At 46.2% G+C, this 15,203-nt stretch overlaps 1 protein-coding gene across 1 annotated transcript in view; it reads right to left on the bottom strand.

The window, feature by feature from the left end:
- The window catches only part of LOC145863991 (extracellular matrix organizing protein FRAS1-like), a 32,122-nt gene that overhangs the window by 15,682 nt on the left and 1,237 nt on the right, over window positions 1-15,203 (bottom strand). The window contains exons 3-4 of the mRNA XM_082968768.1: window positions 12,832-12,948; window positions 11,954-12,101 (exon numbers count right to left, since the gene is read on the bottom strand). Of these exons, the coding sequence (XP_082824894.1) occupies window positions 11,954-12,101; window positions 12,832-12,948 (265 nt within the window). The remainder of the gene's footprint in view (window positions 1-11,953; window positions 12,102-12,831; window positions 12,949-15,203) is intronic.

Raw genomic sequence — 15,203 nt, 5'->3', positions numbered from 1 at the left:
GTTATTACTCCTACAGCTACAGTATGTTATTACTCCTACAGTATGTTATTACTCCTACAGCTACAGTATGTTATTAGTCCTACAGTATGTTATTACTCCTGCAGCTACAGTATGTTATTACTCCTACAGCTACAGTATGTTATTACTACTACAGATACAGTATGTTATTACTCCTGCAGCTAGGTTATGTTATTACTACTACAGATACAGTATGTTATTACTCCTACAGCTACAGTATGTTATTACTCCTACAGCTACAGTATGTTATTACTCCTACAGCTACAGTATGTTATTACTCCTACAGCTACAGTATGTTATTACTCCTACAGTATGTTATTACTCCTACAGTATGCTAGTACTCCTACAGCTACAGTATGTTATTACTCCTACAGCTACAGTATGTTATTACTCCTACAGCTACAGTATGTTATTACTCCTACAGCTACGTATGTATTACTCCTACAGTATGCTAGTACTCCTACAGCTACAGTACGAATGTTTGTGAAGTTCTAGATGATAGACAGAATTTCCTGCCCATACCCTTTCCGTACAGCTACAGTATGTTATTACTCCTACAGCTACAGTATGTTATTACTCCTACAGTATGTTATTACTCCTACAGCTACAGTATGTTATTACTCCTACAGCTACAGTATGTTATTACTCCTACAGTATGTTATTACTCCTACAGCTACAGTATGTTATTACTCCTACAGCTACAGTATGTTATTAGTCCTACAGTATGTTATTACTCCTGCAGCTACAGTATGTTATTACTCCTACAGCTACAGTATGTTATTACTCCTACAGCTACAGTATGTTATTACTCCTACAGTATGTTATTACTCCTACAGCTACAGTAAGTTATTACTCCTACATCTACAGTATGTTATTACTCCTACAGTATGTTATTACTCCTACAGTATGTTATTACTACTACAGCTACAGTATGTTATTACTCCTACAGCTACAGTATGTTATTACTCCTACAGTATGTTATTACTCCTACAGCTACAGTATGTTATTACTCCTACAGCTACAGTATGTTATTACTCCTACAGTATGTTATTACTCCTACAGCTACAGTAAGTTATTACTCCTACAGTATGTTATTACTCCTACAGCTACAGTAAGTTATTACTCCTACAGTATGTTATTACTCCTACAGTATGTTATTACTACTACAGCTACAGTATGTTATTACTCCTACAGCTACAGTATGTTATTACTCCTACAGTATGTTATTACTCCTACAGCTACAGTATGTTATTACTCCTACAGTATGTTATTACTCCTGCAGCTAGGTTATGTTATTACTCCTACAGATACAGTATGTTATTACCCCTACTTCCACAGTATGTTATTACTACTACAGATACAGTATGTTTTTACTCCTATAGTATGTTATTACTCCTACAGTATGTTATTACCCGTACTTCTACAGTATGTTATTGACTGTTTAAGCAAATTTGTCATTTTTGCTTTACTTTTACTTTTTCTTCATTAGTCTTTGGCCTGAATGCCAAGCGTCACATCTGGACGCAACCTGGCTCCATCCCTACGGTGAAGCATGGTGGTGGCAGCATCATGCTTTGGGGATGTTTTTCAGCAGTAGGGACTGGGAGACTAGTCAGGATCGAGAGAAAGACGAACGGAGCAAAGTACAGAGAGATCCTTGATGAAAACCTGCTCCAGAGCACTCAGGACCTCAGACTGCAGCAAAGGTTCACCTTTCAAAAGGACAACGACCCTAAGCTCACAGCCAGGACAACACAGGAGTGGCTTCGGGACAAGTTTCTGAATGTCTTTGAGTGGCCCAGACAGAGCCTAGACTTGAACTCGATCGAACATCTCTGGAGAGACCTGAAAATAGCTGTGCAGCAACGTTCCCCATCCAACTTGACAGAGCTTTAGAGGATCTGTAGATAATAATGGGAGAAACTCCTCAAATACAGGTGTGCCAAGTTTGTAGCGTCATATCCAAGAAGACTCGAGGCTGTAATGGCTGCCAAAGATGCTTCAACAAAGCACTGAGTGAAGGGTCTGAATACTTAAGTCACAGTTGTCGTAGTGATGAGACCAAAATGCAGCAGGTATGTGTATGCTCATCTTGACGTTTAATAAATTCAAAAATGAACAGCAAAATAACAAAAGAACTAACGATCAACTAAACAGTCTGGCAAGGCACAAGGCTAAACACAGAACAATCTCCCACAAAACCTACACCAAACAATTACCCATATATAGGACTCTCAATCAGAGGCAACGAGGAAGCACCTGCCTCCAATTGAGAGTCCCAAACCCTAATCAACCTAACATAGACATACATAAACCAGACTCAACCTAGAAATAGACCACAACTCAAAACCCGGAAATAATCAATCAAACGCCCTCCTAACTAACACACCACCCCGAACCACATAAAACAAATACCCTCTGCCACGTCCTGACCAAACTACAATAACAATTAACCGTTATACTGGCCAGGACGTGACAGTACCCCCCCCCCCTAAAGGTGCTAACCCCAGAAGCACCTCAAGAAAAAAAAAAAAAAACAAACAACAAAACCAAAATTCCCCTCTACTAAAGGGAGGGAAGGGAGGGTGGCTGCCGTCACCGTCGGCACTTGTGCTACACCCCCCCTCCCCAACCCACCTATGCAGGTGGTGGTTCAGGCTCCGGCCTATTGTCCTCCAGAGTGCCGACCGACCCGATCAGCCTTGGACCGTAGGCAGACTCCCCCTGCTCTGGATCATGGGCAGACCTCCTCCTCTCCACCCTGTATGCAGACTCATTAATGAAACCGTTAATTACTTTAAGTTCTGAACTGTCAGGCTTACTCAGTTTAGGGTTGCTGCTAGACTCCCTTGGGTTTTGGTCATCGGCAGACTCTGGGCCGATGGGCCACTCTGGCAGCTCCGGGCAGTCTGGCCACTCTGGCAGCTCCGGGCAGTCTGGCCACTCTGGCAGCTCCGGGCAGTCTGGCCACTCTGGCAGCTCCGGGCAGTCTGGCCACTCTGGCATCTCCGGGCAGTCTGGCCACTCTGGCATCTCCGGGCAGTCTGGCCACTCTGGCAGCTCCTGACTAGAATATGGCTCTGGCGGCTCCTGACTGGCGGGCGGCTCTGGCGACTCCTGACTGACGGGCGGCTCTGGCGACTCCTGACTGACGGGCGGCTCTGGCGACTCCTGAAGGACGGGCGGCTCTGGCGACTCCTGACTGACGGGCGGCTCTGGCGACTCCTGACTGACGGGCGGCTCTGGCGACTCCTGACTGACGGGCGGCTCTGGCGACTCCTGACTGACGGGCGGCTCTGGCGACTCCTGACTGACGGGCGGCTCTGGCAACTCTTGACTGACGGGCGGCTCTGGCGACTCCTGACTGACGGGCGGCTCTGGCGACTCCTGACTGACGGGCGGCTCTGGCGACTCTTGACTGACGGGCAGCTCTGGCGACACTTGACTGACGGGCAGCCCTGGCGACGTCGGACTGGGCTGACGAACTGGATGCCTGGTGCGTGGTGCTGGTATTATCTTCACCAGACAGCTAGCACGCACCTCAGGACTATTAATAAACGCTACTCCAGGTGATAACATTAGGACACGCTCTGTAGGGCGAATGTCGTGCCTAAAACACCAACACAGTAGCTCTCTCATCCTTTTCTCCTCCAATTTTCCCATCAACTCCCTTATAGTCTCTGTTTCTCTTTCCTCCACTTTTCCCCTCACTAGCTCTGGTTCCATCCTCGGCTCCGCCGATCTGTCAGTGTGCCCCCCCCAAAAAAATTATTGGGGCTGCCTCTCCGGTTTAAACGCCAGTCGCGTTCCTCGGTATCGTTCCCGGTCCTCACCGAATTCCCCTTGCTCCTTCCTCTGCTGCTTGGTCCATTTTTGGTGGGAGATTCTGTCACGGTTGTCGTTGGTAAAGGAGGACCAAAACGCAGCAGGTATGTGTATGCTCATCTTGACGTTTATTAACTCCGAATGAACGTACAAAAATAACAAAAAAAGTACGAACGATCAACAAAACAGTCTGGCAAGGCACAAGGCTAAACACAGAACAATCTCCCACAAAACCTACACCAAACAATTACCCATATATAGGACTCTCAATCAGAGGCAACGAGGAAGCACCTGCCTCCAATTGAGAGTCCCAAACCCTAATCAACCTAACATAGACATACATAAACCAGACTCAACATAGAAATAGACCACAACTCAAAACCCGGAAATAATCAATCAAACGCCCTCCTAACTAACACACCACCCCGAACCACATAAAACAAATACCCTCTGCCACATCCTGACCAAACTACAATAACAATTAACCTTATACTGGCCAGGACGTGACAACTTATGTAAATTTTATATATATATATATATTTTTTTTACATTTACAAAAAACTCTAAAAACCTGTTTTTGCTTCATCATTATGAGGTATTGTGTGTAGATTGATGAGAAAAAACAACTATTTAATCAATTTTATAATAAGGCTGTAATGTAAAACAATTTGGAAAAAGTCAAGGGGTCTGAATACTTTCCAAATGGTACACTTTCTACTCCAACAGGCATAAATTATTCTCCAGAATCGATTTTAAAAAAAATTAAGAACATCGAAATTGGACATATGAGCTTGTCTGACCACCACGCCTACTACTGCCATTTACACATTTCAGAGTCTCTTAAAAGAGCCACAAGTTGCCGTTTCAACGTTTCATTACTACAAAATCCTACATTCTGTCATCAATTCGAAATTGAACTAAATTAGATAATAATGATCAATAGAAATTCAGTCGATGACCCCCGGATTCTATGGGATGCCACGAAAGTTTTTACAAAAAATAATGCAACTGCATTTGCATCTGGGTTGAATAAATCCCAATTAAAGAAGATATCAGAATTGGAAATATTGTTAACATCATTAGAGTGTTCTCAACAAAAACTGTTTTCAGACCAGGTAGATATTCTTTCCAAAGTCAATTACAAAACTTAATTTATGGATAAGACAAAGATCAGAATTTGCCATCCATTGAGTTGGACTGAACCATTCATTCCATGGTAATCATCCTAGTCGATTACTGGCCAACAAGCTGGGCAGTAATGATCAATTAGCTGACATAGCAAATATTGAATCTGAAACCAAATGAATCAATCAAATATTCTCCCGCTTCTATAAAGAACTTTACTCCTCTGATTGTAAATCCAAACCATGCCAGACTAAGTCCTTTCTAAAATAATTAAGAAGTCCTCTTCTCTCAACAGAGGAAGCTGCCTCGGTGGGTGCCCAAATATCTCGAAATTAAGCCCGAATAAATTAAGCCCAAATCTCTCTCAAATTTTGGACTCAATTAGTTCTACTATTGCTTGAAATGATTAACGCAGCCATTCACAAAGGTTAATTTAGGAGAGATGTGAATACAGCACTAATTCCGCTTTTATAAGGAAAAGGTAAGGAAGCCACTGTGTTCCCACCCTACTTTAGACATGATTCTTCCCATATTTTTGATTAACAAAAAATATAAAACTGCTTTACAAAATGTCGTCGTCTCGTCTCGAAACCACATGGACCAAAGCAGTTTTTGTTAAAAATGTTTATCTTCGGATAACCTCCGTCCACTATTACATATCTTAAATGCTTCGTCAGAAACAACAGCTCATTGGGCTGCTTTATCTCTAGATGCAGAGAAAGATTTTGATCAACTAGAATGGTCATACCTCTGGTCTGAACATATGGGAATTGGCTCCAATTTCATTCATATGATTAAGATCCTATATGCCAATCCATCATAACAGGCAATATCTGCTCTGCTTCGTTCAGAGCCACTTGAAGCCGCAGACACGGTGATACGATTTGTTCTTTGCTATTTTTATTATCCATGGAACTCCTGGCCCAGGCAATTTGTCAATCGAAGGAAATAACACCACTTTCCCTCAAATCTACTGATCCCGTCATCTCATTATACAAAGACAATATTTTACTATAGCTAGACAATGTATCTCAATCATTCCCAAACACATTAAAGATTATAGATACATTCAGTTTAATCTCAATTTATAAGATTAAATCAAACCAAATCAGCCCTACTTCCTATCAAGACCCTGATGGAGGACTCCGTCTCTAGTTATGTAGTCACAATTGTTTCCCATTTTAAATATTTGGGAGTAGATAACTAACTTAGATAACTAAAACAATTAACTAAATAACTAACTAACTAAAAAAACAATGGCAGAAACTTTAAGAGAAATCAATCAATCCAACCTCAGTAGATGAACTAACAAAAGAGCTGTTTTAACCATCAGAATATCTATTGTCGATATATATCTATTGCTTAATTTCTGTAGTTTAATGCTTCCCATTTTCTTATTTTTATTTAACCCTTATTTTACCAGGTAAATTGACTGAGAACACATTCTCACTTTCAGCAACGGCCTGGGGAATAGTTACAGGGGAGAGGAGGTGTCACGTCCTGGCCAGTATAAAGGTTAATTAGTATTATAGTTTGGTCAGGACGTGGCAGAGGGTATTTGTTTTATGTGGTTCAGGGTGGTGTGTTTGTTAAAAGGGTGTTTGATTTAGTATTTCCGGGTTTTGGTTTATGTTTAGGTAGTTCTATGTTTAGTTTAGTGTGTCTGGTTCTATGTTGAGTTAATTGGGGTTGGACTTCCAATTGAAGGCAGCTGTTTGGTGTTGCCTTTGATTGGAAGTCCTTTATTAGTTGGGTGTGTTTGTCTTGTATTTTGTGGGTGATTGTTCTGTGTGTAAGCCGTATGCTTTACCAGACTGTTTGTAGTTGTTCGTTCGTTTCGTTTTGTTATTTTGTATGTTCATTTTTGTAGTTAATAAAAATCAAGATGAGCATACACGTACCAGCTGCGTATTGGTCCTCCTTCACCGACGACAACCGTGACAGGAGGGGGATGAATGAGCCAATTGGAAGCTGGGGATGATTAGGTGGCCATGGTGGTATGAGGATAGGAATAGGATGGGAGGTTGGTGGAATAGGATGGGAGGTTGGTGGAATAGGATGGGAGGATTGGGGAATGGGATGGGAGGTTGGGGAGATGGGAGGTTGGGGAGATGGGAGGTTGGGGAGGTGGGAGGTTGGGAAGATGGGAGGTTGGTGGAATAGGATGGGAGGTTGGTGGAAAAGGATGGGAGGTTGGTGGAATAGGATGGGAGGTTGGGGAGATGGGATGGGTGGTTGGGGAGATGGGAGATTGGGGAGATGGGAGGTTGGGGAGAGGAGATGGGAGGTTTGGGAGATGGGAGGTTGGTGAGGTGGGAGGTTGGGAAGATGGGAGGTTGGGGAGATGGGAGGTTGGGGAGATGGGAGGTTGGGGAGGTGGGAGGTTGGGAAGATGGGAGGTGGGGGGATGGGAGGTTGGGGAGATGGGATGGGAGGTTGGGGAGCAGGGAGATTGGGGAGATGTGAGGTTGGGGAGATGGGAGAGTGGGGAGATGGGAGGTTAGGGGAGATGGGAGGTTGGGGAGGTGGGAGGATGGGGAGATAGGAGGTTGGGGAGGTGGGAGGTTGGGGAGGTGGGAGGATGGGGAGATGGGAGGTTGGGGAGAAGGGAGGTTGGGAAGATGGGAGGTTGGGGAGATGGGAGGTTGGGGAGATGGGAGACTGGGGAGATGGGATGGGAGGTTGGGGAGATGGGAGGTTGGGGAGATGAGATGGGAGGTTTGGGAGATGGGAGGTTGGGGAGGTGGGAGATTGGGGAGATGGGAGGTTGGGGAGATGGGAGGTTGAGGAGATGGGAGAATGGGGAGATGGGAGGTTGGGGAGATGGGAGAATAGGGGAGATGGGAGGTTGGGGAGATGGGAGGTTGGGGAGATGGGATGGGAGGTTGGGGAGATGGGAGAATGGGGAGGTGGGAGGTTGGGGAGATGGGAGGTTGGGGAGATGGGATGGGAGGTTGGGGAGATGGGAGGTTGAGGAGATGGGATGGGAGGTTGGGGAGATGGGAGGTTGGGGAGATGGGATGGGAGGTTGGGGAGATGGGAGATTGGGGAGATGGGAGGTTGGGGAGATGGGAGGTTGGGGAGGTGGGAGGATGGGGAGATGGGAGGTTGGGGAGTTGGGAGGTTGGGGAGATGGGAGACTGGGGAGATGGGATGGGAGGTTGGGGAGATGGGAGGTTGGGGAGATTAGATGGGAGGTTTGGGAGATGGGAGTTGGGGAGGTGGGAGATTGGGGAGATGGGAGGTTGGGGAGATGGGAGGTTGGGGAGATGGGAGGTTAGGGGAGATGGGAGATTGGGGATATGGGAGGTTGGGGAGATGGGATGGGAGGTTGGGGAGATGGGAGGTTGGGGAGTTGGGGTGGGAGGTTGGGGAGATGGGAGGTTAGGGGAGATGGGAGGTTGGGGAGATGGGAGGTTGGGGAGATGGGAGTTGGGGAGATGGGAGGTTGGGGAGATGGGAGGTTAGGGGAGATGGGAGGTTGGGGAGGTGGGAGGTTGGGGAGATGGGATGGGAGGTTGGGGAGATGGGAGATGGGAGGTTAGGGGAGATGGGAGGTTGGGGAGGTGGGAGGTTGGGGAGATGGGATGGGAGGTTGGGGAGATGGGAGGTTGGGGAGATGGGATGGGAGGTTAGGGAGATGGGAGGTTGGGGAGATGGGAGGTTAGGGGAGATGGGAGGTTGGGGAGGTGGGAGGTTGGGGAGATGGGATGGGAGGTTGGGGAGATGGGAGGTTGGGGAGATGGGATGGGAGGTTGGGGAGATGGGAGGTTGGGTAGGTGGGATGGGAGGTTGGGGAGATGGGATGGGAGGTTGGGGAGATGGGAGGTTGGGGAGATGGGATGGGAGGTTGGGGAGATGGGAGGTTGGGGAGATGGGATGGGAGATTGGGGAGATGGGAGGTTGGGGAGATGGGAGGTTGGGGAGATGGGAGGTTGGGAGATGGGATGGGAGGTTGGGGAGATGGGAGGTTGGGGAGATGGGATGGGAGATTGGGGAGATGGGAGGTTGGGGAGATGGGAGGTTGGGGGTGGAGGCTCACATCTTTCTGGTTATTTGCCTTTACATACTACATGTTTTTGTTGTTGTTTTACTCTGTAATATGATCACAACTTTAACATTTTTTTATTTTTTTTGTGGCAGCCCACATGTTAAGGAGTGTGTGCGTGTGTGTGTGTGTGTGTGTGTGTGTGTGTGTGTGTGTGTGTGTGTGTGTGTGTGTGTGTGTGTGTGTGTGTGTGTGTGTGTGTGAGTTGGGCTAATAAATGTGTCATACAGTACTTTACCTGCACACACTTTTCCATCGGCATAGTAACCGCGAGGACAGGTGGACACACAGTGTCCGTCCAGCAGCAGAGAGTCAGAGTCCTTACAGCTCTCACAGTGGTCAGGGGTCCCCGAGCAAGACAGGCAGTCCCTCTGGCACTGGACTGTTACACACACACACACACACACACACACACACACACACACACACACACACACACACACACACACACACACACACACACACCACACACACACACACACACACACACACACACACACACACACACAACAGGTAGAGAGAGAGATATTGAGAAGCTTAGTGTGTTCTAATTTGGCTATTGAGAGTCTTATTGGCTGCCAGTGGCTGTCTGATTACCTTATTGGCTGCCAGTGGCTGCTGATTCCGGCGCCGTGTCGACCCGGACCTATTCCTTACTTTGTTGAGAATAGAATGGGCCAGTATTTAACTAGAGCCAGACTCCATTCCACACACAGACACTGAACACTACTTAACAATATAGAATGTGCCAGTATTTAACTAGAGCCAGACTCCATTCCACACACAGACACTGAACACTACTTAACAATATAGAATGGGCCAGTATTTAACTAGAGCCAGACTCCATTCCACACACAGACACTGAACACTACTTAACAATATAGAATGGGCCAGTATTTAACTAGAGCCAGACTCCATTCCACACACAGACACTGAACACTACTTAACAATATAACGCTAGTTAGCATCAGCATTAGATATAAAGTACCTCTAACTTCCTTCATACTGGACACAGAGACATAACAATGGAATCCAGGAGTCCATCTGACTCTGGGGATGTAGATAAAGGACCTCATTGCCAACATCCCGAAGTATCCCTTTAACCTGTTATGGCTAGGGGGCAGTATTTTCACAGCCGGATAAAAAACGTACCCGATTTAATCTGATTATTACTCCTGCCCAGAAACTAGAATATGCATAGAATTATTAGCTTTGGATAGAAAACACTCCAAAGTTTCTAAAACTGTTTGAATGGTGTCTGTGAGTATAACAGAACTCATTTGGCAGGCCAAAACCTGAGAAGATTCCATGCAGGAAGTGGCCTGTCTGACAATTTCTTGCCCTTCTTGATTATCTCTATCCATTACAGAGGATCTCTGCTGTTACGTGACACTTCCTACGGCTGCCATAGGGTCTCAGAAGGCGGTAAAAAGCTGAATCGTGGCTTTGCAGGCTCTGGTTGAAAAAAAGTAGCGCGTTTGGGTAGTGGCTGGTCACAGTACTGTGAGACTCAGGCGCGTGCCCGAGTCGACCCCATGCTTTGTTTTCTTTCCTCTGTTTACCTAAACGCAGATTCCTGGTCGGAATATTATCGCTTTTTTACGAGAAAAATGGCATAAAAATTGATTTTAAACAGCGGTTGACATGCTTCGAAGTACGGTAATGGAATATTTAGAAATCTTTTGTCACGAATTGCGCCATGCTCGTGACCCTTATTTACTTATTTTGAACGCACGAACAAAACGCCGCTATTTGGATATAACGATGGATTATTTTGAACCAAACCAACATTTGTTATTGAAGTAGCAGTCCTGGGAGTGCATTCTGACGAAGACAACAAAGGTAATCAAACTTTGTAATAGTAAATCGGAGTTTGGTCAGGGCTAAACTTGGTCGGTGTCTAAATGGCTAGCCGTGATGGCTGGGCTATCTACTGAGAATATTGCAAAATGTGCTTTCACCGAAAAGCTATTTTAAAATCGGACATATCGAGTGCAGTGTGGTTAGATTAAAATCGGACAGTGTGGTTAGATTAACGAGAGTCTTGTCTTTAAAATGCTGTAAAATAGTCATATGTTTGAAAAATTGAAGTTTTCGGATTTTAGAGGAGTTTGTATTTCGTGCCACGCCCATCATTGGATATTGGAGCAGGTGTTCCGCTAGCGGAACGTCTAGATGTAAGAGGTTTTAAGGGATAGGTTTAGGGTTTTGAGGTTAGGGTTAAGGGTTTTGGGGTTAGGGTTCTGGTTAGGGTTAAGGTTAAGGTTAGGGTTAAGGTTAGGGTTAGGGTTAAGGTTCTGGTTAGGGTTAGGGTTAAGGGTAGGGTAAGGTTAGGTTAGGGTTAGGGTTAAGGTTAGGGTCAGGGTTAAGGTTAGGGTTAAGGGTTTTGGGGTTACGGTTCTGATTAGGGTTAAGGGTAGGGTAAGGTTAGGGTTAGGGTGGGGGTCGGGTAAGGTTAGGGTCAGGGTTAAGGTTAGGGTTAAGGGTTTTGGGGTTACGGTTCTGATTAGGGTTAAGGGTAGGGTAAGGTTAGGGTTGAGGGTAGGGTAAGGTTAGGGTTGAGGGTAGGGTAAGGTTAGGGTTGAGGGTAGGGTAAGGTTAGGGTTGAGGGTAGGGTAAGGTTAGGGTTAAGGGTTTTGGGGTCAGGGTTCTGGTTAAGGTTCTGGTTAGAGGTGTTTGGGTAGTGTTAGGGGTAGGGTTAAGGTTTTGGGAAAATAGGATTTTTAATGGTCAAACATTTTTACTCCCCAAAAAGTCCAGAAATGTCACGAAAATAAAGCTGTACGTGTGTGTGTGTGTGTGTGTGTGTGTGTGTGTGTGTGTGTGTGTGTGTGTGTGTGTGTGTGTGTGTGTGTGCGTGTGCGTGCGTGCATGCGTGCGTGCGGAGAGAGAGAGAGAGAGAGAGAGAGAGAGAGAGAGAGAGAGAGAGACTCTTACCCTGTTTACACTCAGGGCAGCAGGTTCCCTGGTGGGGTACAGCCAGAGTTCCCAGGGGGCAGATGGGACAGGTCATCAGGTAACAGGTCACCCTGCCTTCACGACACTCACATTCCCTACAGGGGCCTTCACTCCATCTCTCCTGGTTCTAGAGGGAGATAGGAGAGAAGGGGAAGGAAGGGGGAAGGGTGGTGAGGGGGAGAGAGGTGAAGAGAAAGAGAGAGAAAGGGAGGGAGAGAGAGAGAGAGAGAGAGAGAGAGAGAAGAGAGATAGATGAGAGGGAGAGCGGGGTGGAGAGTGGAGAGAGCGAGAAAGGGAGACACAGAGACAGAAAAATGGAGAGACAGAGACAGATAAAAGGAGAGACAGAGACAGAGAAAATGAGACAGAAACAGAGAAAATGAGACAGAGACAGAGAAAATGAGACAGAGACAGAGAAAATGAGACAGAGACAGAGAAAATGAGACAGAGACAGAGAAAATGAGACAGAGACAGAGAAAATGAGACAGAGACAGAGAAAATGAGACAGAGACAGAGAAAATGAGACAGAGACAGAGAAAATGTGACAGAGACAGAGAAAATGAGACAGAGACAGAGAAAATGAGACAGAAACAGAGAAAATGAGAGACAGAAACAGAGAAAATGAGAGACAGAAACAGAGAAAATGAGACAGAGACAGAGAAAATGAGACAGAGACAGAGAAAATGAGACAGAGACAGAGAAAATGAGACAGAGACAGAGAAAATGAGACAGAGACAGAGAAAATGAGACAGAGACAGCGATTTTTATGAGATTTGAATGATACACTGAAACTATTGGCACTTTGCGTAGATTTCAAAAACCATGACTGGTTAACCAAGCGATACGGTATACATTACCACTAGTGGTCTCTGTGGTTTTCCTGAGGACTGATCAGGGTCTGAGTAGACACAGGAGGTCTTCAAGGACTGACACTCAGGACAACACTTCCCTGGTAGGTGGACCAGCTCTGAACCCTGTTAGGAAGAGCAAACAACACGTGAGTGTTTGTGCTCCATCTGTCTGTCTCTCCTTCTTCCTCTTTACCTGCTCCATCGGTCTGCCTCTCCTTCTTCCTCTCTACCTGCTCCATCTGTCTGTCTCTCCTTCTCCCTCTCTACCTGCTCCATCTGTCTGTCTCTCCTTCCTCTCTCCCTGCTCCATCTGTCTCTCTCTACTTCTACCTCTCTACCTGCTCCATCTGTCTGTCGCTCCTTCTCCCTCTCTACCTGCTCCATCTGTCTGTCTCTCCTTCTACCTCTCTACCTGCTCCATCTGTCTGTCTCTCCTTCTCCCTCTCTACCTGCTCCATCTGTCTGTCTCTCCTTCTTCCTCTCTACCTGCTCCATCTGTCTGTCTCTCCTTCTCCCCCTCTACCTGCTCCATCTGTCTGTCTCTCCTTCTTCCTCTCTACCTGCTCCATCTGTCTGTCTCTCCTTCTTCCTCTCTACCTGCTCCATCTGTCTGTCTCTCCTTCTTCCTCTCTACCTGCTCCATCTGTCTGCCTCTCCTTCTCCCTCTCTACCTGCTCCATCTGTCTGCTCTCCTCCCCCTCTCTCCGCTCCTCTGTCGCCTCTCCCCCCCCACCTGCTCCATCTGTCTCTCTCTCCTTCTCCCTCTCTTCCCTCTACCTGCTCCATCTGTCTGTCGCTCCTTCTTCCTCTCTACCTGCTCCATCTGTCTGTCTCTCCTTCTCTTCCCTCTACCTGCTCAATCTGTCTGTCTCTCCTTCTCTTCCCTCTACCTGCTCAATCTGTCTGCCTCTCCTTCTCCCTCTCTACCTGCTCCATCTATCTGTCTCTCCTTCTCCCTCTCTACCTGCTCCATCTATCTGTCTCTCCTTCTTCCTCTCTACCTGCTCCATCTGTCTGTCTCTCCTTCTTCCCTCTACCTGCTCCATCTGTCTGTCTCTCCTTCTCCCTCTCTACCTGCTCCATCTGTCTGTCTCTCCTTCTCCCCCTCTACCTGCTCCATCTGTCTGTCTCTCCTTCTCCCTCTCTCCCTGCTCCATCTGTCTCTCTTTCATTCTCCCTCTCTACCTGCTCCATCTGTCTGTCTCTCCTTCTACCTTTCTACCTGCTCCATCTGTCTGTCTCTCCTTCTCCCTCTCTACCTGCTCAATCTGTCTGTCTCTCCTTCTCCCTCTCTACCTGCTCCATCTGTCTGTCTCTCCTTCTCCCTCTCTACCTGCTCCATCTGTCTGTCTCTCCTTCTTCCTCTCTACCTGCTCCATCTGTCTGTCTCTCCTTCCCCCCTCTACCTGCTCCATCTATCTGTCTCTCCTTCTCCCCCTCTCTCCCTGCTCCATCTGTCTGTCTTTCATTCTCCCTCTCTACCTGTTCCATCCTGTCTCTTCTTCTCTCCCTCTCTACCTGCTCCATCTGTCTGTCTCTCCTTCCCCCCTCTACCTGCTCCATCTATCTGTCTCTCCTTCTCCCTCTCTACCTGTTCCATCCTGTCTCTGTTTCATCTTTCTCTCCTTCCACCTCTTCTTATTCTCTCTCTCCCTCCCTCTTTCCTTCAGTCCAAAGGAATCTATCCTTAGTCTATTTAGTCAACTACCACCAATAGAAAGATGCCATTTACATTCATGGGGAAAATCCCTGTCTGCTTCCCAAATGGCAACCTATTCCCTACATAGTACACTACTTTATACCCGAGCCATGTAGTGCACTATGTAGGGAATAGGGTGCCTTTTGGAACGCAGACCCTGTTTGTTTCTGTTATATGACCTTGGTTGATTGCTATTGCCATGGTTGGAAGGAACTAGAGGCAAAGCACCCGGGTATTAAACTACCGGAACATTCTGCCTTCATATAAAATACATAACAACCAATTGAATGTTAGTCTTGTTGAAAGAATTGCTATTGTTTTGATGATGTTGCTGTGTGTGAAACAGTCCATGTTAAAGCCATATAGTTTGCCATTCATTTCAGTCATTTACTGTTAATTAAATGGTGAAAGTATCTCCTCGGAAACAGAAAAAGCAGATGGTTATTGTGTTTTTCAGATCCATATGTGTGTAACTTCTCTAGGCATCTCTATTCATGCTGTGTGACCTTGGCCAATCTGATCTGGAGTCAGTCCAACGATGCTGCTTTTCCTTTAATGAATACTTAACAGGCTGCTTACTGCATTACACAATGATTAATGATGAGGGATTAATAACACGTGGTAAGAATATTAAAGTTGTTTTATTTCTGTTTAACTTTAATGTCTGATTAGAAAAGTT

Source organism: Salmo salar, chromosome 24 (genome assembly GCF_965601325.2).
Source record: "Salmo salar chromosome 24, fSalSal1, whole genome shotgun sequence".
NCBI lineage: Eukaryota > Metazoa > Chordata > Actinopteri > Salmoniformes > Salmonidae > Salmo > Salmo salar.
This window is presented reverse-complemented; position numbering and strand designations above follow the sequence as displayed.